The following is a 26,387-nucleotide window of genomic DNA, read 5'->3' on the forward strand; positions in this document are numbered from 1 at the left end:
TGGGGTGGAGGATGCTGGATTTGAAGTGTGATGACTCCACTGCAAAGCCTGAGCTCCACGTGTTAGGAAATGGGGAGCAGCATACCTGTCCTGCCTTCAAATGATGGGCAAAGTAAAGGTTTCCATAGCACCTCTCAGCACTGCTATGGGAGTGAATTCAGGAAAATATGCTCTTAGGGGAAACTTTTCCTGGGTCCTGTTATGGTTGTGTCATTTACTGTTGTGCTCTGCAGAGTGGCTAACCCAGGGATTTTGTAACAATGTTCCATAACTGCTTGTTCCATTTTAGCACTTTCCTCCTCCTTGCTTTCTATTCTCGACCAGGTTGTGTCATTGCATTTTGCTGGTAGAAAGCTGTGTGATGCCATAAGCCCAAGATTAGTCCTTGGTGGTTGGATCAATGAGGAGAGAGGCTAAAAGGGCAGAGCTAACTGTGAACATCTTTACCTGTATTAACAGCAGGCTGACAGTGGGAGAAATGAGCTGTATTTGCCCATATACATGCATTTCTTTTTCTCCTCTCATCCCTGCCCTCTGTTTCTGATCTGTGACCGTAGGCAGACCCTCCTTCCTTTTCAGAAGTAACCGGATGACCTGTTTCATATCAAAGTCTTTAATTGCTTCTGAAAGAAATGTGATTAAAAAATTAATCAGGTAAAATCTGATCACAGAATGGGCTCATTAATGTTCTTTGGTACCCTTAATTTATATGTAGAAGCAAACCAGGCTGTGTTTCGCTTCAGTAAAACTGAACTGGGCTTTACTCCTGCAAAAGCCAAACTCAGAGGACTCAGGCAGTGCCTTTGTGCTCTCTTTGCAACCAGCATCTGGCACAATTTCCCTGTGAGGATGGTGAGGCCCTGGCACAGGTTGCCATGAGAAGCTGTGGCTGCCCCATCCCTGGAAGTGTCCAAGGCCAGGTTGGATGGGGCCTGGAGCAGCCTGGGATAGTGGAAGGTGTCCTTGCACATGGCAGGGGCTGGAACTAGATGAGATTTAAGGTCCCTTCTGCCCCTGACCATTCTGTGATTCTATGAACTTGGGAATGGCAGGTGGAGTTTGGAACGCAGGGCTGCTCCACACAATTAAGTAAAAACAAGAAAGGTGGTTTAAATCTTCCCAGCTTTGAAACACCCTGATGAAAGACTTCAGGTCTTCATATTCTTTCCTTTCCAGCTTTAATTCCCCATGGCACTTTTCAGGACTGTGCTTACTCTTGGCAGCGTCCAGCAGGTCATTGCATGGAATATTGTTCTGGTCACGTCGCTGTCCCTGCTCTGCTGTCAGCAATCAGCATTAGCTCTGAGGGTGCTGGGTGGGCTGAGGAGGTTTTTGATAGCCCCCCTCTCCATGCTTAGTGAGAAAAGCTGCAGTCTGGGTTCAGAGGCTGGTAAATTACTTGATGTAAGGCAGCAATAAGCTGGCTGTGCCAGCACAAGAAGTGGAGAAAGCATTCTAAAAGCAACTGAGTCAATAGCAGGCATGGTCTGCCCATGGTTAGGGAAAGGTGGTGGTTGCTCTGCTGTGATAAGTGGTGCTAAGTTTTGTGCCAGCATGTGCTGAGCATGAGGTGAAGGAGTGGGTTTCCATACCATTCTGGCAGTGACTTGTTTTTCCCATCTCCAGTCAGTTTAGAATCACAGAATCATTGAACTTGGAACAGAGCTTTAAGATCATCAAGTCCAACTGATTGGAAACTATCATCAGTTCTCTGACCTGGCAGTGAAACTAGTTTTGTTGGGGCCCATGCCAGCTAGAAAGGTGGCCCTCACATGGCACCTTGCAGCCTTGGATGGGAGCAAGTGCTCTCATTTCAGTCAGGATTCAAGTCTAGGCTTGTTTGACTGTCTGCTCTCATCTTCCTCTGCCCAACAGCTCTTTTTTAAGGTACAGTAACACTGGATATAACAGTTCAGCATGGAGATGGCAAATCAGATACAGCCTTTGCTCATTTGCCAGATGTGAGTCCCAGATGTGCTTGTGAGCCTTTCTGGATTTTTCCAGGACATTTAAAATGAAAAGGTAACCCAAAACATGTTGGTCTTGTTGCCTGGGCTGGGGCTAGGTAACATCAGGAGTGTTGTTCCCTCTCCCACCCGTGCTTCTCATACCAGAACTGCCAAAGCTGGGCTTAACCTGGAAACTGGTGCTGGGGCTGTAGCTTGCTGTTTTGAGCATCCTCCCAGCCTTCCTGGAGGCCTGTCCTCTCCTTTCCTTCTGGTGATGTTCCTGCTCTGGTAGCAGAACACCAGACTGAAATAGAGACTGAGAAGGGGCACAGGGAACTCCTGCACTGCCTGAAGGAAACGTGTGCTGCTGGGAAGGTGTGGGGTGCCTCTGTGTGGGCACCTCTGTGTGAGCCCTGTTCTGTTTGCAGCAAGGCCTTCCATCAGACACCTGTTCCAATTAAACTGCAGCCTTGGAATTGAGGGTCAGTTGCAGAGGGCTGGTTTGAGGCTTTTCCCAGAGAATGGAGGCAGCTTGGGATGCCTTAGTCATCATACCACAGCTCTTACTTCTGTTGGAGCAGGGTCTGAATCCTGCCTCTACCTGTGAGCCTGAGAGTGTCGAGTACAGCTTGGTACTCAATTCATTCAGTCTTGGTAATTAATGAGATGGAAATAGGAAAAGATTTTCAGCCAAGATCAGTTCTCTTGAGTGGTCATTTGGAGCATTTTGGAAGGGGACATGATTTTAAAGGATGCCAGAAAATCCAAAGGTACTGTGCTTCCCGAGAGCTAAATCCAACAGTCCGACACAGATCCCCTTCTCTGCCCTGTTCCTCAGAGCCCTCTGTTCTTCAAGTTTTCTTCAACTCTTCTTTCCATTGAAGCCAAGTAGTTCTGGCCAGATTAGATCAGATCACAGCAGGACAGGTTCAGTGGCTTTTATAACCTCTCACAGCTCCAAAGAAGAGAGAAAGAAAAGCAGCTTACAGGGCTGTGGGTAAGAGTCTCGCAGTGGCTTATGTAAAGCTCAGGGAGAATACCACTGCCACATGTCCATTGTTCTGTCTGAACAATGCCCACCCCTTCGTTCATTGCCACCCCCCCGAATGACTTTGTTCCATCTGCACAAGCAGAGTTTCTAGGATCTTCAGGAAGAAAATGGAAGATCTAATTTTATTTTATTTTCCTGTTTCGATATTTTTTACTTGAATTTATGTGAGCTTCGTCTTTTAGAGCCGTCCTCTTGCTCAGATCTAACTCATCTTTGCTGGAGTGGCGTCTGAATCTTGTTAGGAATCTGGTAGGTCCAGTCTGGGTCATGGATCATCTGTTTGGAACAGAGGAGTGCAAGCTTTAGGCAAATGGCTAGGTAGACTTCCCTTCTGTCTAACTATAGCTTTGTTACATGCTAATGCTTTAAATCCTTTTTGAAGATCACGAAGTGCTAGAAGCCTGGTGTTACAGAAAAAGAGAGAAAAAGGTCTCCAGTTTTCCCCGCTGTGTTCCCCTGCACAGCTCATTCCCTCCCCTCATAGGCATTTCAGTCAAGGACTACCGGTTAAGAGATGAAAGGGCAGTAATGCAAATATATGAAATGATCTTTGCACAAGTTCCCTCTTTGGTTAAGGAACTGCCTGTTCCTTGCTGATGGTGATCCTCGCTTGAATCTAAGCCATGAATTTGGGGTTCTTCTGTTGGAGCTGGTAGACTGGAAGAGATCCCTGATGTTTCTAATCTTGTTATGTCTTCTTTCCTTTTTCTGTGGCATAGTAGCTCAGGATTGTCTCTCACGAAGCCTCTGTTTTATGTTTTGCCCTTTCCTGTCTCTCCCTCATGGCAGGCTCATCTCCTGATGGCATTTATCAGGAGACATTTATCACAGGTCTGTGAACCTGCAGCTCAGCCTTATGGTTGTTGTTCCCATCGCTTGATGGATTCATGCTGACCCTTCTCCTTGGCAAACCGCCACAACACAGAAGAATTGGTTAATTGCATACTAATGTTCTTTATAGGAGAAGGGATTTGGGATTTGATCTGTCTCCAACTAGTGCATTCAGTTTTGTTCAGATTTCCACAAAGTGCTCAGTGAATCCTTCTGCATTTTCCCTGACTGATGGATTTTTACTTGCATGGAAAATCGGTCGCTGGAATACCAGCATGTTTTGAAAACCCTGTGGGGACTGGTGGGTGAGCCTGAGGGAACTGTGCTTGGGCAGCCTGTCTAGAGGTTTGGTTTTCCCTGGAGACTCAGTGTCTCTGTCCATGTGCATGAATGGGAATAGGACATGGCTTTTGCACAGTGCTGGGGGAGGTCCTTGTGTTCCCTGTTTCTGCTAAGGTGTGAACAGCTCTCCAGCGTGGGGTGTCCTGCTGGCTGTGCATCCCATCCTGGGAGCACAGAGCAGCTTGTGGCCTGGAAGGTGCAGCTGGGTGGGGTGCAGGTGCTGCCCCCTCTGCTGCTGCCAGCACCTGTAAGGCCCTCTACAACCAGGTAGAGCTAAGGGCACCCGGCACGTGACGGCCTGGCCTTTTGTTCTTATTTCTTGAGCTGATTTGAAACTAAGCAGGGCTTAGTTTGGGACCTCGTTAGCGCTACTTTTAGTATCTCCCCTTTAAAATGGATCATCCTCCTGATTTATTTGTCCTTCTGAGCTGTGGGCTTTTTTTTGTATTGTTAATTTTCTTTGATTCTCACACAAAATGAGAAGCACCTTTTGCACGAACCCCAGGTTGGAAAAGCAGCTGCTCTAAAGCACACTGACCTGGCTGTGATCCTGGCCATGTCCTGGCTGGTGCCAGCTCTCTCTGTGGGCTTGGCTGTGCGCTGGCACCTCCTTGGGCACAAAACTGTGCCATCTTCTGCTGACAAAGCATGTGGCTCCTCTGGTGTGACTGCAGAACAGATCTCTAGATGTTACATTGCGTGGGGGGGGGCACCTGGGGCTTTCCATTCCATCTGGGAATAAGACTGATGACTGGGCTGTGAAAATGGGCTGAAAAGGTCTCACCTTTCATGGAATCACAGAGTGGTTTGGGTTGGAAGAGACTTTCAAGGTCATCTCATTCCAACCCCATGTCACAAGCCTCTAAGTGACATGGCTGGGGCATCCTGAGCAGAGTCCATTTTTCAGGCGGCCCAAAATATCTGGCCAGAGTTGGTGGGGAAGATTTTGGCTTTGTGGCCATCAGTAACCACATGGGCTGTTGCAGTCTGATCAGGTTTAATGTGACTCTCCCTGTTCTTTGCAAAGGAGTCTTTAAAGGGATAAACAAGGGCTGGGTGAAAACTGCTAATGCTCAGCTTATTTTCAGTCCTTTATACTTTTTTAATATTAGATTTTGATCTTGTTTTCTTCTAAGGTGCCAGCGTGAGATTCTTTATGGGCTGGTCTTACCACGCTCTGAGTCTCAAGAATCCAGTCATGTGGAAAGGATTCCTTCTGAGATGCAGCAGGCAGACTTTACCCTTTGATTCCATAACTTTCAGCTCCTGTCTCCAAGTGACTGAGTTTTGGTTTTGCTGAGCAAAAACCATTCCCTAGTACCCTTTTAAAAAAAGAGCTAGTGCTTAAAAATGGAGAGGATCATAATCAAGTGATGTCTCAGAATGGTTGTGGTTGGAAGGGGCCTTGAGGATATTTAATTCCACCCCTCTGCCATGGGCAGGGACACGTTCCATTAGACCAGAGTGCTCCAAGCCTCATCCAAGCTGGCCTTGATGATGATGATGAGCAGATATTCCTGCAGGCAGGGAGGGAGTGCTGCTTTTCACAGAACCTCAGCTGGGTGATACACAAGGTGGTTTTCATCAGTAGAGCTGATTCAGGGAGTCTCCCATGCCCAAACTCCAAATCTGGGTGCTCAATCATGAACTTATTCAGTAGCTCTTAGTAAAGCAAAAGATGCTGTTTTAACTGAGTTTTTCAAGGGGAACCTCCCTGATGATGACTGCTTTTTGTTTTGTTAATAATCAGATGAAACGATTTTGTTGTGAGCTTGGGGCACAGTAAACATTCTCTGTGGTCACAAAAGTCAAAGACTTCAGCTACAGTCTGTGTAAGTCCAAAGAGAGCCAGCCCACTGTCACTGAGAAGAGAGCAGATGCCGCCGGGACCTGCAGCTCTGCATGTGCCTGGTACAGGTGGGGTGTGAGTGTTGTGACACAGACACTGGTGTAACACAGCAGTGCACACAGAGGGTGTGGGTGCCCTGGGGAGGGCCAGGAGGAGCTGTGCTGGGTGTGCAAGAGAGCAGGGTTGGGTTACCTGAAGTTTAGCACTCTGTGCTTGCCGTCCTCCCCAGCTGCAGGATCCTTGCAGTGCCTGTGTGTCACGTTGTGTTTTCAGGCACTGGTTCTCATGGGAAAGGCTGGCTTCCCCCGGTGAGTCGGAAATCTCTCAGGAGCCCAGAGCATTGAGAGTATGTGTCAATTGTTTCCTCCCAGGCGCTTTGAGAAGGGAGCCTTGGAGATTATCCCAGCATTTGGAACAATATAAATAGATGCCAAACACTTCAAGTACATGGAGAAGGAAAATGTTTTGGTTGGCCACCCTGAACGGTTGGGGGGTGGGGGCACAGCAAGGAACATTAAATAAGTCTCTGCCTTCAGACTAGGGGAAAGCAGCAAAGTAATGCAGATGTTTGCCTGCGTGTATACAAGTGAGTTTCATATTACCAAAATCTGTGCTGTGCACACGTGGTCCAAAGATTAAAGAGATTGTCCAGTTCTGTTGGCAGCATATTAAAGTATTAAGACTGCAGGCTCACTATGATGTGTTTCTATTATCAAGCTGACCACAGAATTCAAGTGATTCAAAGGGGAATGTTGTTTAATACAGATGCCTTTTGCATCAGGCTTTTGGATGGAGTTTTGGGCGTGAGAATCCCTTGGGAAGGGCTACCACTGCCCTGTCTGTCTGGGGTCACCCCCACCCTCCAACTCCTGCTTGTGCTCAGATAAGATCTCCCCTTCCCTGTCCCTGTGCTCAGGCCATCTGCCACATTAAAGCTGATGTTTCCAGTTGCTGGAAGAGCTTTCTGGGTTTCCTTTGGCACGCAAGAGCTAAACTGGATCTTCACGTGTCTGTCTGGGAGGTCTTGCTGCAGGTGTCTCTGTGGCTCTGCCCTTTCCCTCTGCACTGTGATCCCATTCCTCAGAGATGGCCATTCTGACAAGAGGCAGCAGACACAGGACCCTGTTACGTCACTATTTCTGCCTGAGTTTGAACCCTGCTCAGCTCCAGAATCCTCTCTCTCTCATCTCTGGAAGTGTCCAAGGCCAGGTTGGATGGGGCTTGGAGCAAGCTGGTGTAGTGGAAGGTGTCCCTGCCCATGGCAGGGGCTGGAACAAGAGGAGCAAACATGCAAAATAAAGGCCTCACAGCTGGCCTCAGGAGTGTGTGGAATTTGAAATGGCAAATCAGGGTTATTTTTCATTGGCAAATCAGTTAGTTACAGAAATGGAGTATTTTGTGCCTGAATTTTCAGTTGTTCAGTCGCCAAGACTGGATTTATCATAAAGAGGAATTAGAGACACATGTTCAGTTTGTGGGTCATTGATTCAGATGAATTTGTTTACTCAGTCTGTTCATCTGAAACTCTCCATTTGGCCACTCTGGGATTGAAATGGGGAAATCAAATTTGGTCCCAAGTACAGAATCCAGCTCTCATTTCTCAGGAGTTAATTTTGTAAGAGCTGCTTTTATAGCTTGCAGTGAGATGTCTCAATGATCTGGGCAGAGAAGACAACATCTAAGTGCTTTCTGTAAGCACAGGATATTCATCCTGAGCTGGCAGAAGTGCAGAAAGCCCTGAAAAGAAAACATTTCTATCAGACACAAATAGACACAACCATTAGCAAATGTGGTTGAAGTGCTTTGGTTTGAAATCCCAGTCTCAGTGCAAGGGCATCCTTGGGATTTACAGCCAACATATGAGATTTGGCACTTCTTCTGTTACTTGTTAATTTTTATTTTGGAAAGTGTCGAGTAGGAGTTTATAGGAGCTTGTGTAAGTAGTCCTTCCTCCTCTGCTGTGTTATAACAACACCCTAATGGTACTTAGAGCATGGACCTCTATAGTGGCACCTGTGTAAGGTACCTAATGGTACTTTGGCACTTGTTTTACAGTGGACTGCACAGTCAAGTGATGTAGATTTTGTTGGTCTAAGCTCTTCAATTAAACTGAATCACTTGGCATGAGGTAGTTGTTAAGTTCAGCCAGTTATTTGGTAAAACAAATGGAAAAATTAGTGTAGAATGTGTTTGAAAAGCACTCTGTTCAATATTACAGAATGAGTATGATGGCCTTCTGTGGGGTTTATTTTTGTATTTAAATGAGTCACAAGGACAACCGTTATCAGAGTCTGCACTGGCACGTGCTCTGAGAAATGATAGGATAAAAATACTTCTCCAAACGGTAGCTACAGAGCTCCAAGCTCACATCTGGAGACAAGAAAAACAGGACTAATTAACATTAGGCCAGCTAAGAGAGATATCTCACTTGCCTTCTGGAGTGAAACAGGGATAGGACAAAGAGTAACGAGTTTAGACCAAAAGAGGGGAAGTTTAGGTTAGACATATGGAAGAAATCCTTCCCTGTGAGGGTGGTGAGGCCCTGGCACAGGCTGCCCAGAGAAACTGTGGCTGCCCCATCCCTAGAAGTGTCCAAGGCCAGGTTGGATGAGGCCTGGAGCAGCCTGGGCTAGTCGAAGGTGTCCCTGCCCATGGCAGGGTTTTGGAATGAGGTGAGCTTCAAGGTCCCTTCCCGCCCAAACCATTGTGGGATTGACAGAAATGCAGTGTGAACTGTGCTGGCCCGTGGTGCCCAGACTGCACAGAGCTGAAGTTAATGTTGGTGTGCTTGTGTTCCCCAGGTCACCACACCATTTACATCGGGGTCCATGTGCCGAAGAGCTACCGGCGGAGGAGGCGTCACAGAAGAAGAGCTGGGCACAAAGAAAAGAAAGAAAAGGAGAAAATCTCAGAGAACTACTCGGACAAATCAGACTTAGAAAACACTGACGAGACAAGCAGCAGCATCCTTAAACCACTCAGTGAGTACTGCTTCCACTTGTCAGTCCTTATAATGTTCTGTTCTCTAGGGGGTCTGCTCACGGGGGATGGAACTCGAGCCACAAAAACAATGATCTCACGTTGCAGGGTTGGAGTGGTCTTACCCAGCTGCTGTCCATGAAAAAGGCACAGCCCAGAGCAGACATTTCATCCCTCTGTATCACCTGAGTTGGCCCCTGAGGGATGCCAGGCAGGAACAGGCTGAATGTTTGAAAAGCAATTTGACACTGTGTGTAAAGAGATAGCAAGCAAGGGCAAAGACTGAGCAGTGCCTAGGTGGATCTATTGCAGCTTCTGCCCTGGCTCTGGGGCGTGCACATGCTCTGGAATTCCACCACCCCATGGTTTCAGCCTCATGTGTCACTAACTTGCAGTGCTAACAGCTTCTTTCCCTTTGGTAATTAACCAGTTTTAGGTTGTGAAAACAAAATGGAGACTCAAGTGGAGCTTTGCTGTATGTTTGAGTATCTTTAGAGATTGAATGTCTAAATATTGACAGGCAGGTGAGATCTGTTTTGGATCCCCTGTGCCTCTATTCCCACCAGAATTGTTATGCAAAAGACAGTGACCTTTAGCTGGTGCCGTCATTGTGCAGAGTCACAGGGTTGCATTCCCCTTGCTGTATTCTCTGTTGGCCACAAACTTGTCCTGAAATCTGGGAGATGGCTGCTTTGGTAGGAGCAGGGGGGAGATGGGAAGGCTGATGGGGTTGTGTATAGCAGGCCAGGCCAGGATGTGATATAGCTTAGAATATTCAGGCTAATTCCAGATGGCTGGAGCTTCATTTCCAAGTGGAAAAATGCTTCCTGTGTGAGAGATCCATACAACTGCTTCTTGGATTGAAGAAATACATTCATTTCTCATTTTGAAGTCACGTTGCTGGGTAGTTGCTGTAGATAGAGACAGTAACATGGGGCAGGCAGATCAGTCATGTCTTTAGCCTGGTTACCATCTTCAGAGAACTGCACCTAGAAAGGAAGGCAAGTCACAGATTCCATTTGCTCTTCCCAGCTCTTGTTCCCTGGTTGTCCCAAAGAAGGTTTTTTGTCTGTGCTCAGATACCAGGAGTTGGTTTAACACCAAAAGACATAATTACTTCAAGAACTCAAATGTTTTAAACTTTAAACATAAAATGTTTATTTTTACACCTCTGTTCTTTAGCATGCAGGTTACCAGGCCTGTAGAAATTTCTTTTTTGCTTCTGAATGTATCATATCCTAGGGGAATTGTTTCCATGGGCTAAGTGTGCCTGTGTTTGAAAACCCATTTCTTCCATCAGATTTTCATGTCCCATCAGGTTTTCATTTTGCCCATCATTGTGTCTGTGACATTTGAGGAGGGGTTTGTGGTGTTTTTTCTCTTCTGTTTTTTCTATGCAGGTGTAAGTGCAAATAAGAACATATTACTGCAAGTAAGAAAATGCAGTCTTCCCATCACTTTCCATCTGCAGTTTTCCCATAGCCTCTTCCACCCTGACCTCTTTGCACTGCAGATTTTTGGAGTGGAATTGTACAAATATTCCAGGTGTCCCATGCAGTAGCATTCATACCCCATCCCTGTGCCCTTTTCTCTGTTGTTCAGCAGCTCAGGTATCTGGATATTTTTCCAGATCCTTGCAGGGACCTGCTGTTTCATGCTGGTGCCCAGATCTTTTTACGAGCTGGCTCAGTTATCTTGGAGCTCTGTAAGGGAGAGGGGTAGTTCAGATTACTGTCTTGAATTACAAGTTACCTCATATCCCTGGGCTTTTTCCCCCTCTGATACTCCTGTCTTCAGAGCTGACCTGAATTTTGTGTTTCCCACCCTTTATTTTGCTTTCTGAGATGCCTTTCTTTTCTCCCCACCAGCTGTGTCACACAAGTGTGTCTGACAGAAGCCCATTTCTCTCTGGGCAGCATGTACCAGTTCAGGCTGGTGTCCAGTGCTGGCAATCCCGGCAAGAAACCTCAGTTACAACCCTGGGGTTTTAATCTTCATCCCATAATAGGCATTGATTGAGGGATGGGTGGCTCAAATTCAGTTTCAAAAGAACTTTAGAAACTAAGAGCTGGGGAATATTGCAGAGCAATTTTAATGGAATTGGGAGAAAGCTGAAATGAGCTGTACTACGTATATGTAAGGCAGTCAGTAGAGAGTGTGGACTGTCAGATGCTGAAATAGGTGTGAGGGCTGTGTGGTTTAAAACAAGCAAAATCTGGTCTGACATGAAGAAATCTCAAGCACTGTGAGTTTTGGTCCAACATATCTCATTTTAAGAAATCCTTAATTTATACAAAGAGCTCCTTCTCTTTGTTGATTTTGCAGTTATCACCTTGGCCAGTATTAGACACTTGTCAGTTCAGCTTGGGTACACAACTGGTGATTTAGTGTCTCTTCTAATACAAGTACAAGTATATAGAGCTTGATTTACAAAATCTTTAATAATGTTGTTGTTAAAATAATTTGTAGAAGTTCAGGGAACAACTTTATTGTCCTGTATATTGAGACCTTTGTTTTTCCTGAGTAGAAAGCTTAAGCCAGTTGTGATTTGGTACATCACTTGGAATTCTTGATCTGTCCCTAAGGACCATGAGCCTAAGCTTCAATATCTTACCTGAAAATGATTTCTCAGCTTCTTGGATGAAAACTCTGCAATTAGACTTAGACCAAGTCTGGGTTTGACTCACTGGGTCAAGCTGCTCGCAGCAGCTGAACCTGATGGAACATGTCCATTGATACCAGCAAGAGAATAAACAGGTCCAGAAATGTAAATCTTCTCTAGAAAAGTTTTGTTCCAGTCCCAAATCAGTCTATCTGTGCCTCTGTGTTTGGGAATTGGTGGAGTCTGGAAATGTCAGCCCTTATATTTTTTTTAACCTGTGTCCAGCTGAGCCAAACTCTGGTAGTTCTAGACAACCTTCAGCTCTCCCATCTGGAGAGAGCTGGGCAGGTGGAACGTGTACAGATCCGTTTTATCCTAGGGAAATGAGTGCTTGGGAACCATGCCTCCTTCACAAATCCAGACAGGGATATTCTGACAGACTGAGGAGGAGGCAGGAAGGCAATGTTCCCTCTGCAGAGCCCTTTCAGGACATTCCAGGCCTGCGGGGCTGTCTCTGCTCTCAGGGAACTTTGGCATTCACGCCCTGCTTCTCAGGCAGGACTGCAGACGATGACAAATCCTCTTCCAGGTGAAACATCCCAGCACCTCTGGTCTGAAAGCACCTCCTTTAACCCCCTAGCCTTGCTTTCCATTTAGGGCCAGTCAGGAGCAAAGGCTTTTTAGACTCTGCCTCATAGATCAGCTGGTGCTTGTGTCAGCACAAAGAGGATTGTGCAGTTTGCTGCTACTTGCAAGGGATGACACAAGGGAGGAACAAGGAAGGCAGATGAAGTTTCTCTGAGTCCATTTCCCTCTTCCTCGTTCTGTACTACTGGTGTGCAGAGATTTTCCCATGAGGAAATGCATCTCCACTTGATCTGGGAAGGGGTTTTTTCTCATTGTCTGGTTGCCCTCCAAGTCCCTTTGGCTCACCTCCCTGGCCCAAACCCAGGTGCTGCAATACTTTACTGACTTTTTAAAACCCCTTGTGGTTCTGAGAAATTCTTACTTCCAAGGAGTAGAATTCTCTTAGTGCTTGCAGCCCTGAAGAGAGCAAAACCTGATTTTTTGTCAGGTGTCAGAATGTTGCCGTGTTGATAAATATAACTGCAGAATCTAAATTTTGGAATACCTAAAAACAGGGGTAAGAGGACCCATATAAAGAGAGAGTGGAAGGATGACATATGAGAACTTTTTAAAGGTTTCTAGTTGGCTCAGAGAATTCCTCTTGCACCCAGCAGCAATAGTTCTTAAAGGTTTTAGTAAAAATCCTCTCTTGAGCCCTCAGATGTGGGTTTGGAGGAGCACTTCTCCTGTTTGCAGGGAGTAATTTCATTAAGGTGCAGTTTGAGGCTTGTGCTGCCATTCCACATGGAGTGCATCTCTCCCAGTGAAGGTGAGGTTTTGGCTGGATGGATCGGATTTGCACTGGAAGCAGGTAAATTCCTGGTCCCGCTTCCCATCTTGGAGTGCCTGCTTTGCTGGAAGAGTTTATTGTGGACAATGTCCCATTTCATAGGTGGCCCAAAGAAGTGATGGATTCCTCATCCCTGGAAGTGTTCAGGGCCAGGTTGGACAGGGCTTGGAGCAACTTGGGGTAGTAGAGGGTGTCCCTGCCCATGGCACTGGGTTGAATGAGCAGATCTTTAAGGTTCCTTAATCATTCTGTGATTCCCAGTGAGGTATGCCAGTCTGACTGGAAGGGTCCATTCATAAAAAGATCAAATTAATTCAACAAGGATGTCTAGACATCTTTTTAGGAATGCTCACGTTGGGTGTCTACTTTGAAAGTTCATTAAGGCAGATGCTATAAATAGCAGGAGAGAGCTACAGGATGGAAATAAATGAACCTACTTAGCAGAGCAGATGCAGCACAGTCTGGACTGTGCCAAAAGTTCTCTTTCTGTTCGTGTTACTGGATTTTTCAGCCATCCAATTTCTTTCCTGACTTTTCAAGACATGGGGTAGGATTTTCCAAAAGCTTTTAGCCTCAGCTCACCTCAGTGAGAGCACTGACAGTAGTTGACAAAAACCAGGTAGGATGGCCAAAGCTTCATTGTTTTTGTATTGGCATTTTGCATAGGGAAAGCGGTCAGGGAGAATTTGCTGTGAGTAGGAGGGAATTTTGCTGTGAGTAGAAGGGAATTTTGCTGGTTTGGTCTTTGAGAACTGCACGGCAGGCTCTGGACTGGTCCCAGGTGCTGGGGTCAGTTGGAACAGGCCTTGTTCTGCCCCTCCAGTAGTGCTTGGGTCCACTGTAGTGCAAGTGCAGAGGTGAGTTAAGCACAGAGCTAATTACTGCTTGCCTTGCAGACTGCCCTCTGTGTAGCTGGGGCCCGCTGGGGCGCTGGCGGGGTGCAGCTGGCAGTGTCCATGGGAAAGGCCATGGGAAGGTGCTTGGGGCAGGCAGGCTGGGGCAGGGCAGCTGAGAAGGTGCTGACACAGCCCTCGGTGCAGCCATTCCCACCCTGCCGAGGAGGGCTTGCGTAACACACGGAGACGCTGATCCTGGCACTGGTGGGATTGCTGTCTGCCCATCCTGCTTCCATGGTGGGCAGGGGCCTGAGAGCCACATGCTCAGAGGGGTTTGGCCGGGAAGGGACCTCAAACCCACCTCCTGCCAGCCCCTGCCATGAGCAGGGACACCTTCCACTAGCCAGCTTGCTCCAAGCCCTGTCCCACCTGGCCTCTGGCCACTTCCAGGGATTGGGTGTCTGCAGTGTCCCTGGGCACCCTGTGCCAGGGCCTCACCACCCTCACAGGCAAGAGTTTCTCCCTGGTGTCTAATCTAACCCTGTCCTGTGGCGGTGTGAAGCCCTGAGGGTGCCGGTGGTGGCAGTTAAGACTTGTTGAGGTGTGGGAGTGACAGAGAAGAGGCTCGTGTTGGAGGGGGTGCTTCCAGCAGCAGCTAAACCTGGTTACCTTCACCCCTTGCTTACTCCAGCTCTTTTTCTGGGGGAGGGTCAGGATGGCATTTTTCTTGTTCTGTGGCCTCACTGCAAAGCCCCACCTCCCACTGAGGCACTTGGGCAGGATGAAGGGACATGCTGATATGAGGTTTGGTCTAGATGTGATCCATCACACTAGGCAAAGGCTTTCCTTTTCTTCTTGGCAAGAGTACAGGCTTTCACTCGGACAGCTAATTTAAAAAAAAATGCTCTTTTTGCAACAACCCTTGCCTAAACTTGTGAGTTTTTTTTTCTTTTTTACTTTGACTTGTGCATGTGCCAGTCACATCAGGGCTTGTTACAAGCACTTCTGTTTGTGTAAAACCCTTTGCACTTCCCTTACACTGACAGTCCATCTCCTTTAGGTAAATGCAGAACATAGAGCATGGAGCTTTCATTCCTTTCTCATGACAGCTTGGAAAGGTGGTCAAGTTTGGATTTTTTAATTTGCTTGCAAATTCCAGATTTCTGGTGGGCGTCCTAAAAGGTAGAGCTAAACTTCCTCCTTCCTTAGGTGTGTCCTGAGGCTCCCAACAGAAAACCAGCAAGTAATCTCGTTGTTAAGACAAATGCTGAGTGTCTCAGGTACAGGGATTTATTCTTTTCCAGCCCAGAAAAGTCTGGGAGTTGGGATTTTTTTGAAGTTGTTTTTCAGAGTGAGGTAGGAGAGCAGAAGCAGTTGTCCCTGGATGAGTTATGTGCACTTACTGATTAAATCACTAAACCCATGGGCATGGCTCAGGTACCTGTAGAAAGCCTGTAGGTACACAGTTTGTGGAATTGGGAGTGGGGCTGCTGAGCCTCATCCCCAGTGGGCTCCAGCTGTGAGCAGCAGGTGAACCTTGTTGAAGGTAACAGCCATGGAGTGTCCAGGGGCACTGGCCAATCACCACAGGGAGCAGAGGGCACACAGGTGCAGTGCATAAACATGAGGGATGTACAAGGTTGGGCTAAAGAACAAGATGAACCGATGCTTGCAGCCTTCTGATGTGGTAAGGTGTTGCTCTGTATGGGCTGAAGCTCTGTAATGGGGTGGTGGCACTCGGTGTTGTGGCAGTCTCAGCTGTGACGGACGCTGTGACAGAAGCCCCCATGTGCGGATGTGCTCGGAGGTGGCATGTGGCATCTGCGCTTCCCCTGCCACCAGCTGCCCTTTGGCTGCTCCTGGGACCTGCTCTTGGAGGTCTTCAGAGGGACAGCTATGTCAGGGGCCTCGTGCGGGTGAAAACGCATCTCGCCCTAATGCAGCACTGTTCCCCACGCTCTCTGTCTTGTCTGTCCTTCCCCAGGCTCTGAAGTGCCACCAGATGCCCTTTGGAAGGGACTGTTCAGCCACATAAACCAGCCCAGGCCTATGTTTGCCATTGTGCATGGTTCCTCAAAAGAAATCAGTAGTGCAGGCTGAAATTCCCTGGAATTCCAGGTTGACTTGGTCCTTGTGCACTGTGTCTCCAGTAGTGCTTGTGTCACTCAGTGTTTGTCAGTCCCCTCCAGCTGCAGCCAGGCTGCTGGGTGCCTCAGGTGTCATGGAGATCTATCAAGAGTCTTGTATTCCTAGGATTTCAGTGTTCCTGGGCTGTGATGATGTCAGAGTGGTGCTGGGGAGTGAAAAGGAGTCTGCTGTCATGTGCCATATGAAACTGTCCCAAGAGCCTGGGCATGGAATATTGTGGCTGTAGAGGGGAGTATTTTTCCACCTGTGCAGAGAGCAGGATGAAATTGTTCAGGTCTGAATTCTTCAGGGATGTCTGGATGTGTCTGAAAGGAGCAGCCCCTGGGGGAGGAAGGGGGAATGAAATGGAGAAATGATAAAATGATAATGGGCTTTTGGTAAGGATTATTCCTGGGGGCAATGCATTTAAAGGCACAGTGCCAGCTCTTCAGAGAGCTTTTAAATCCTGCTTCCATTCCTTCCATCTTTAAAAAACAGCCACATCAGTTGCTGTGGCAGTGACACCAATGCAGACAGCAGGGCTGTTGAGCAATTCCACTTAGGTTGTTGTCAACTTGGAGTGATCAAGATCCACAGCCCTGAAGTGAAAATATGAATTTGAATAAGAAGTACAAACACTTCTTGCTGCCCTTTTGGCTCTCACACCTGAATGCTGCCGCCCTCTTGCCACACCTCTAAGTCTCCTCTACAATTTCAAGAACTGATAGAAATAGTTTTGGGGTGAGTCGAAGTTAAGATTCTTCTATAGCTGTAACCTGTTCTTGGGAGAGTAGTTAAATTCCTAAACCCCAGCTAGTTAATACTAAATTAATCGTAGCAAAGTTTGAGGTAAAATAGCAAGAGTTATTTGAAAAATTGGGTCTGGGCAAAACAGAGGAATTGTCCTCTAAGGCAGCTTTAGTCTCAGAATCCTTTGGTTTTGGCGTAGGTCTAAGTGACACAGTATTTTAATTTACTGGTCACTTCTGCCTCAATTAACTGCATGTTTTCTTAGATCTATGACTAAGCCTTCCTTAATTGAGAATGGTCTTCGCTGCTTTTTTCCTGACCAGGCAATTCTCTTAGAAATCTCCCTTGGCCCAAGGGGACACAATTAGTCATGTAGATGTAGAAGAAAATAATTCAATATAACCTTGACATGGTATTTTAAGCCACAGGGTGTGTAACTACTTGGTGGATTGAAAGTGGTTCTTCAGCTTCAGCTTGAAACTTCCTCTGTGTTTCAGCACGGATACCAGCAGAGATGCCTTTGGGAAGATTTTATGGGGTCTTTATTCCCACTTTATCAGGATAGGCTGTTTGTTTTAGAGCAAAAGAGAGGCTGGTTCTTTTCCTAGTGTGGGGAAGACCTGCTTTAACTGGAGCTTGCTGTGTTAATCTTATGTCTTGAACTGATGATAGCATGTGCCACTTATAATTACTTAAGCCACCTTAATGCTCTGCCTAATTCTGTTCCCTGTGTTCACGTGAAACTGCTAAGGGGCAGAAAAGTCCAAGGAATTTACCATGTGGGAAAAAAAATCTCCTTTAGAAACATTTTGATTTGAAGCCAGAGCTGTTTCTCCAGCTGAGAAGGGCTGAGTTGGGGATGTGATGGTTGGCACTGCAAAGCTGCCTTTTTTGGATTACACTCCATGCAAATCTGTTGGATAGTATGGGAACAAGCCATCCTAAAGCTCTGCATTTCTCTGAATATGTAAACAGGGGTTTATCTTTTACTGCCAGTATAACCAATACCTGGATTTTCGTCTCTGAAACCCTCCTTTCTTTATGTTTTCAATTGCCTCTTGTGAACCTCATTGAATTTCTCCTGTTGGTACCATTTCAGATGTTGATCCTTGGTCTAGCTGTTCTTGAAGGTGGTGTCTATTTTTTATTATTATTCTTTCACCAGTAAGTCGCCCATCAGCAGAGCTGGGGTAGCTTCTTCTTCCGGTCACTTCTTGCTTCCGCCCTCAGCAAGGGGCAGGAGAGGCCTCAGAGGGTCAGGATGGGCAACAGGGGGGCTCTCAGTGCTTCCTGCAGCTTGGAACCAAGTCTCCTCTCATCCCAGGAGGGGCAGAGAATTATGTCCATGACCTACTAACCTCCAGTTGGGATTGTGGCTTTGGGAAATGAGTGCACAGATGGCAGTGCTGGGATGGCAGCAGATGCTGATCTAATGAGTGGAGCCACTGAGGTTTCAGCAGATTGGTGGAGAGCAGTGCAGGCTGTCTGTGGGAGTGTAGGGCTGCTCCCTTCTCCCAGACACAATGACTTTCTGAGCCTTTCCCCTTTTCACTTGGCTCCCCCAGTTTATCTTCTCCTCCAGTTCGGGCTGGCGCAGTGACAATGCGGATGACTTTGATTGCACAGGGAAGCTGTTAGGGAATTAGATGATTAAGAAACATTTGGAGGGGGAACCAGAGATCTTGAGGCCAAAAACCTGCTGTACTCTAGTGCCAGCAGGCTAGAATGACCACAAGGGAGTGTTCAAAAAGAAAAATCAATCAGTTCATACAGATTACTGAGCTGATAGCAAAGGGCTCTCCTGCTCCCCTACGGACATGGCTCCAGCATGGATTTTGTGTAAGAGTGAGCCCTGAAATAAATACATTTGTCATGGTTCAGGAACACTAAACCTCAGTGTGCCCTTGCAAATGCTCTTGAGGCAAGGCCTGTGTTCAGGCTGTCCCTTCCAAGGACCCACTCTGGGGTTTCTCTGTCTGGGGAAATGATGGTAGTGATCTTGCTTTGAAGTTTGGAGCAGATGCTGTGTTGTGGATGTGTTCATGCCTTGAAGAAATAGCAACTTATGCAGAGGCAGGAAGTGCCCTTCTATCTCTTCTGACTTCTATCTCTTTGACTTCCTGACGAGCCAAAGTTGGCTCTTTTAGCTGTGAGTGAAGGACTGGCAGCCAAAGGGCCACTATGAAAGGAAATGGAAATTGAGATTTCCATGTCAAAAACCTGAAAAGTAAACAAGATAGGCCAGAGAAGCCTCAGCTCTTGTACCTGATCATTTAAAATAATTTGCTTTTCTCTTTGTTAGTGTCAGCCATTTCCTAGAAAAATTGTGTGTTTGTTAAAACAAATCTGTGTGATATCTGAAACAAAATCCTTGAGAGCTGTGGGCTATTCTGCTCAGCTTTGAATCCTGATCTGACATCTGTTCAAGCAGGGGAGAGTCTTTGCTTGGATTTATTTGCTGATTTCTTACCCACTGAGTGAACTTTAAAATAATGGTATTAAGCACATCAGAATTATGTGTAGGAAGAACTTGGTCATCTGCAAGCTAAAGTGGAAAGCAGATGTTAGCTGAAATGTAAGTGGTTTGCATAGATGTGTTTGTACTTGCATGGATGGATTTATGTCTCAGAAAAGGCAGAGCCCTTGTGGCGCCTTTTCCTTCTGTTTGGATACCCCTGGAAGGGCATTGTAGGCCTCAGCAGTTACATGGAAATAAAAGTATGCATAAATCAGCAGAGCCTTTCCTGCTCTTTGTAAGGAAGCCTAGGAATGGACTAGTCCCAGCCTGAATGTGGTACTGGGATGTGTTCAAGTCTTGCTTCCAAGTGGAGACCTTGATATTTAAATACAGTAATGGGAACTGAGTTCATCTGATGGAGCAGGGGTGTTTAGTTGAGCTCTGAGCTGAGGGTGTGTAATACCCTGGGAATTGCATGGCTGGCAGGAAAGGAGGGGTGTTCTGAGCATCCTGACTTGTGGAGACCTCCAGCAGTTCCCCTCTGTATTCCTGCTCTGAGGGCGGTTCTGCAACAGGCTTGGCCTTCAGGTTGTCATTTATAACCCAGCTCCTCTGTGTTGAAGTGATGCAGGAGGTCAAATCCATGCTTTCCTTCCTTGGAACCAAATTTTCCTGCTTGCAAGCAGCACTGAGTGGAGGGGAGCTGGGGGGTGAAGGAGGCAGACAGCCTAGGTGTCAAATCCCTTTCAATTGATTTGAACCCTGCTGGCTCCCCCTGGGCCACCTGGACATTCCTCCTTGGAAACCCACTCACAGGAGTCTGCTCACAGTGCCTGGCCCCTGGGAGCCAGCATGTGGGGTTTGACAGGGGATGGATGGCACTGAGGATGGATCAGCTCTGTGTGCACGGTACAGGGAGTGGGGAGAGCAGCTGGCAGGGCTGTGACCACAGGTTCTTGGCCAGGGAATGCTGATGGCACTGGGGGACTGCTGGGGGTGGCTTTCAGACACGTAAGGAGCTCCTAGGATGTGAGTCAGGAGAAAAGGACACGACTGAAGAGCACCACTCACAGGCAAGAGCAGCAGAAAGAGCTAGCTGGAGGTGGTGAAACTTGATGTGCTCTGTGCAGAGAGGGCAGGGAAGTTTTTCTGAAACCATAACATTTAGATAACCACAAGATTTAGATATCAAGGCTCTTAGCAAGTGTCCTGCACCAAATCTGGGCAGAGATGGGTGTCACTCAGACTGGGAGGAGGTAAAGGAAAGTATTCCATGGGCTGGGGTCCATATGAGTGAGTCTCTCTGCAAGATAGATTAGGTCCTGTGTATTCCCTCTCTGAGAGCTCCAGATTGGCCATACTGAAACCCCTTGTGGAGACGTTGCACCTTGATTCACACTCCCTGGGCTGGATGTGGTGTGCCAGTACCGTCCCAGTAGGAGGGTGGTAACCCTGTCCTGTGGCTTGTATTTCAGAGTCAGACACTCCATGCTGCCTGTGGAGCAGGCTGTGTGGAGCAGCAAACTGGGGACATGGCAAGTGATGGATCCACAAAGTTCTAGAGTTATTTGGGGGCATTTTGGTGGGATGGGGTAGATAAAGGGGCTCCTGAAGAAATGTGCTTACAGAAGTCACCTGAAACTGCTTGGTTTCAAGCCCATGAAAGCAATGGAAGCTTTGAGGCTAGAAAAGAGTTGTGTGATGTGGGAGAATTTCAGTGTGTGGTGGTTCATCCTTGGGCCACACAAAGCTTTCTGGGCCATCTTGCAAAGCTGTCAGCTTCCTGAAGAGAAGGCTGCTGCCTGCTCCTTGCTCCCAGGCAGAGTACTGACTTGGCTGCTCAGCTGGGCACAGGCTCTTCCTTGTGCTTTGGGTATTCCTAGAGAACATGCCTGACCCCGTTTTGTTGGACTTGCTCTTATTTGGGTTTCCCTTTATCTGGGTGGGACTTGTTCTGCCTACTTTGTATATCATGGTTTTCTTGTCCTAGCCTGTTCCAAGGTAAATTGCCAAGGATGGGAAACTTCAGAAGGATGAGTCTATAGCAAAAAAAGTTCACTCAAGTGATTTCATTCCAGCATGGGTTTCATCATGGGAATGGGAGCTCACTGTACAGAATAAACTGCTCACCATCAAACAGTATAAATGCATTTAGTGGCAGCAATTGCTCCTTTGGCAAAGCCTACCTAAAGCTCTTGGGGTGGATTAGTCTAGGCTTAACATTAAAACTGGGCTTGAAACGTGCTCTGCATTCCTAGTGACAGGAAAATAGTGTCATCCAGTTGTTTCATGTCTACTGCAAGAAATGGGGATTATTTGAGGATGGGCTGTTTTAGATAAAGTGACTGTCACAGCTTCTAGAATCCTATTTACTGGTTGGAAGCAAAGGAAGCAGCTCAGGAACCACAGACCATGGTGATTACAGTTACTCACATGGTCTATTTTAGAGTTAAATTTTGTCTGTTGTGCAGTTCAGATATCAAACTTGCACTCTAAATTCCCAATTTAGACTAATCCTGGAGTCATTTAGATTTTCCTTTGGCCTGGCCCAAGGGTTTCACAGCATGTTGCAGTTCCCAATGATGCATATCATGTGTGGGTATGGGAAGGGGAAACAGGAAACTGATGAAGGTCTAGGGATGGGCAGCATGCCTTGGGATCTGCCCAGAAAAATGGTGCTGGGGGCTTTGTACTGAGCTCAGTCTGGTTTTTGTTCCAGCTGTGTCAATGTGACTTTAATTCAGTGGTGAAGAGGGAAGATTTCCAAATCTTTTGCCTCGTCTGCTTAAAATACATATGTGTGTATATGCAAAACAGGCAGTATTTTGTAATGAATTGTTTGCCTTTGGAATGAGGCTGCTCTTTGTCTTGTGGGTTCCTTTAGCACTTTGGCAATAAATAAGAAGCTTCCAGCTGCAGACAAAACCACATTTGGGGTTAAATGTGAGCAATTTTTGATGATTGGATGTTCCAGCATCACCTTGTCCACAGGTTTGGTCCTGCTTTGGCATAAGGCTGGGAGGGACCCCGGTGGGACAGGGACAGGCTGCCAGGACACCTTGTGCCAGCCCCTATCTATAGGAACAGTGCAGGCAGAGTGAGAGCTGTGACCCAGGAGAGCACCAGGAACAAATTTAACCCAAGGCATATATTTAGCCTGGCTGCTTGCAAGAAGATTTAAAGCCATATTTAAGGCTGAGCATCTGCTGAAGTGCCGGGCGGATTGCTGATATAAATAGTTACCCGCTCTGGAGCTGCTCTGGCTACGTGGGGAAACCTGGCAGTGGGCAAGGATTCAGGGAGTGCTCTCAGCTGCTTGCTGGGCTGGGATGACCATCCCTGGTATCTGTTCTCTTTGTCACCAGTGGGAGAATCGGAGCACAGGGGACTAGAGCTGGACTGGCAGTTCCCTGCCCACTCTCCGGGCTGAGCCGGGGGTTGTGCGGCTTTCCCAAAGTGTGGCTCTGCTCAGAGCTGTCCCCTTGCTGAGCTTTACTGTAAACTGATTCCAGGAGAATGAGTCTTCTTGGGAAAGCAGCCAGCATGCTCTCTATGGCTTGTCCTGCTGTCCCTTTGGAAGTGGAGTAACATAAAAAAGCTTTCTTCCCCCAGCAGTACTTAGTAGGAACATTGTCATTTTCCCAATTATTTTTACTTGCCTTAATGCCAGCTCAGCTGTCACTAAATGAATTGCCAGGTGTATTTGTAGTTTCTCTCAACTGTTGTAAAAATGGGCTCATAAAAAAGGGATCATTCTCTTGGGCTGGGATCTTTCTCAGAGTTAGGGAGATGAGCAGCTCCCTCTGGAGTTCCCCTTGGAGCTACTTCCCCTTTGGCAGTGATTCACTTGCAGACCTTCTCCTTGAGTTACAACTGAGACAGACTTCCCACCTGTTGTGGGAGGTCAGGCACTGACATGTATCCTATGTGGAAAATGTCAGTCAAGAGCTGCTGCTGGTGGTCACAGCAACCTGCTCACCTTTTTTTCCTGGAGCTGCCTTGGACAGCTGTGTCTGTCCTGCTCCAGGAAACATTTTCTTTGCATTCAGATTTCATTTCCAGTCTTAAAATACCTTTATTTTTCTGTGTGAGAGTGGTAACATATGTGGATTTTTGTCCAAAAACCTGTGCCTGTGGAATACAGTGTTTTTCATGCTTATGGTGCTTCTTAATTATAGGAAAGTTCAATATTAAGAAGCTGAAAAAGATGGCAGCTGTGTAAGGTTTGTGAATGAAGATCTTGTTCCCCAGCTTCTGCCTGATGCCCTTCCTTGATCATTAGAGCAGAATAGGTTTTAGCAAACCTTATCCTTGTGAATTCTTTATGGATAAACCAAGCTCTGCAGATGACTTGCATCCTGTTACAGCTCTCAGCTGGTACCAGCCTTGGAAAGGGGTGGCTTTCAGGACATCCCATATTTCACAGCAGCGGAGCTGTAGGCTTGTAACTGAGACTTGGTAGCATTTAGGAGGCTGGGGATGCCTTCTTTCCTTTCTTTCCCAAAGCGGATATAATACCTGTGAACAACAAAAGGGACTTTTCTTTGCCCTTCAGCACAAGAGGAGATAGATTGTTTGCAGTCAGAAATTGTCTGGTGCACCCTTTCCTTAGATTTCCCAAACCTGCTGTTCTGTGCTAAAAGCAGACCTTTTTTAGGCAATTAATTCTCTCTTTGTGGAGGATTCCAAACGCTTTGGAAGACCACAGATCACCTTCTAGTTCAATTGAACATTATTTTGGGGTTGGGAAAATATTTAGTTTGCCTTCATTACATCTTCAGATAATGCAGGGTTGGTGACTTGGCTCTTTTTGCTGCAGTGCTGTGACTAAACTCATAGTTTTGTTGTTTGTTAATGTAATTATGTGCTTTTCTAAAAATGGAAAGATACCAGTACATTTGCCTCATTCCTCCACAGTGGTTATTGCACACTTCTAATAAGTGTGCTAAAAAACCCTATTGATCAAAGTTCCCATGTTTATAGCTGTTTTTGCCAAGGAATTTGGGACAGGCGTGAGCAGGGCAAAGAAATGGAAGGTGTGATGCTCTGGGGGAGAACCTGTTAATTCCTGTTGTCAAAAGGGAATGTGGCTACTTTGGAAGCCTTTGAAGATAGACAGAAAAGGCAGAATAATATTAATATGCAGATGTAAGGAGCTACAGGGAAGATTGCTGGCTGGGAGGGAAGAGAGGTTACGTGTTCATGGATGGCAGGAATGCAGTGTGGTACTTCCATTGATACACGCTGATAGTGGCTCTTTATTTTCAGCCCCTTGGGAATGACTGTGTTACAATAACTTTGGCATTGTGGGGCTGAGACTGACTAGAAAAGCATTTGTATTTCTTTTCACTCATTTTCTTGAAAGGAAGAAGTACAGTATTTACTCTGAGTCTTGGAGACTTGGAAAGTTGATCTCCTGTTTGGCTGCAGCCTGCTGGTGTTCAGCACCTTTTGGAAATAAGGATTTGGATTTCCTCTGAGGTTTCATCTGGAAAAGGGGTTGCAACGGGAAAGTTTTGGAAGTGGCAACTGTCTAAGGCTGTGGCATCTGTGATCTGGCCTGGGAAATCTGCTGGAATTTTACGTCTTTTTGATCTCTGTGGGTCAGGCACCTAGGATTCATTGTGAGCAGTTCCTCTTGCTGTCTCTGCTTGTCTGACGTGTCTGGAAGCAGCACTGCTGCTGTGGGGTGTTCCCAGGTGTTTGAACTCAGTGCCTGTGGGAAATGCAGAGGCAGGATTTTGCCAGGTCAGCTCTACATGGACACAGAGTGTGTAGGAGCCACTGCCACTGGTGACTTGTTCCTGCAGGGTGGCTCATCATGGCTTCAGGCTTGGATGGTGCAGCAGGAAAAGCTCCTTCCCTGGCAGGGCAGTGAGGCCCTGGCACAGGTTACCCAGAGAAGCTGTGCCTGCCCCATCCCTGGAAGTGTCCAAGGCCAGGTTGGACAGGGCTTGGAGCAGCCTGGGATAGTGGAAGCTGTCCCTGCACATGGCCAAGGATTGGAATGAGATAAATTTTGAGGTTCTTTCCAACCCAAACCATTTTGGGCTTCTATGATGGGGACACTGCTCTTCCTGTAGCTTAAGGTAGTAAGAGGACAGACCCTGAATATACTTTTTGAGTTCTTGAGATGTTACTAGGGATGGGGACAATGTCAGGTGGTATTTGGTGCTCCATCAGATGCCCTTGATGTGGAAGTGAAGAACATCCTTGTGGCTCTGGAAAAGCCCTCACAGCCGAGGCAGCACATGTTGCAGAGGGAAAAATGCTCTTTGCTTGGAAGCTAACAGCTTCAGAAACATAAGGTCAGTGCTGAACTTGTAAAAACACCTTCCTCCAGTTAAATCTGGTGTGATGTTTTTCTGAGGAATGTGGGTTTGGTGTCCTTCATTTGGGAAGAGCAGACAGATTTTGCACAGCAAGAAAAAGAGTAAATGTTTTGCAAGGAATATTTTGCTTACTATCAAGGTCATGTATTTTCTTTCAGTTATGCAAAGCATGTGCTTAAAATGGGAATCTCCACTGGAGAATAGCTTTCAAATCTTGGAAAAGACATCCTTGAGGTTTATTGCTCACAGTTTCCTGTCTCTTTGGGGGATAAAAACAAAAGTGTTTTGAAGGAAAGCTATTTTGTCTAAATCAGTGCATTGTACTGTTCTCATCTGCAATGTGATTTTGTAGGCAGAGGTTTGACTTCATCTCAAAATTAAGCAGAAGAACTTGGGTTGGAGTTGAGGGATCAGCTATATATGAAAGAGCTGTTCTCTATTCCATAGCTTCTCCAGTGCCACAAAGTTGAGGAACACCTGGAAAACCAATCTTTGTTTCTACATCTTCTTTTCTTTCATGCATTTAATGGAAGTATATAGCAGACCGTCCTTGCCTGGTTCTTCTGGTGTTACTATTCCACATGATGGAGTTTCTTGCTCTGAAATAGATGGAGCCCCCTGACAAGTTCATTTTCCTTGTTCAGAACTTGCTCACTGTAGTGACAGAGCAGGGCACGATGGCTGCTGGAAAAGGGATTCTCGGAGCATGTGTTCCTGTTGCTCACAACTGCATCCCACCAAAGTGTACCTAGTGCTCTGTGGTGGAGGACTGGGGAAGGAGGAGATGGATCTCTCTGTTCAGCACCTTGGTTTAGCTTAGGGCTTTAAAAGAATGCTTGGAACAGGGAGGCAGAAGTTGAGGAA

General features: G+C 46.7%; 1 protein-coding gene across 4 annotated transcripts in view; it reads left to right on the top strand.

Moving 5' to 3' along the window:
- Positions 1–26,387, top strand: part of SLC4A4 (solute carrier family 4 member 4) — a 116,946-nt gene that overhangs the window by 21,988 nt on the left and 68,571 nt on the right. For all 4 annotated transcript variants that reach the window (XM_064711387.1, XM_064711389.1, XM_064711390.1 and 1 more), the window contains exon 3: positions 8,824–9,003. In XM_064711387.1, the coding sequence (XP_064567457.1) occupies positions 8,824–9,003 (180 nt within the window). The remainder of the gene's footprint in view (positions 1–8,823; positions 9,004–26,387) is intronic.

The sequence above is a fragment of the Zonotrichia leucophrys genome, chromosome 4 (assembly GCF_028769735.1).
Source record: "Zonotrichia leucophrys gambelii isolate GWCS_2022_RI chromosome 4, RI_Zleu_2.0, whole genome shotgun sequence".
Classification (NCBI taxonomy): Eukaryota; Metazoa; Chordata; class Aves; order Passeriformes; family Passerellidae; genus Zonotrichia; species Zonotrichia leucophrys.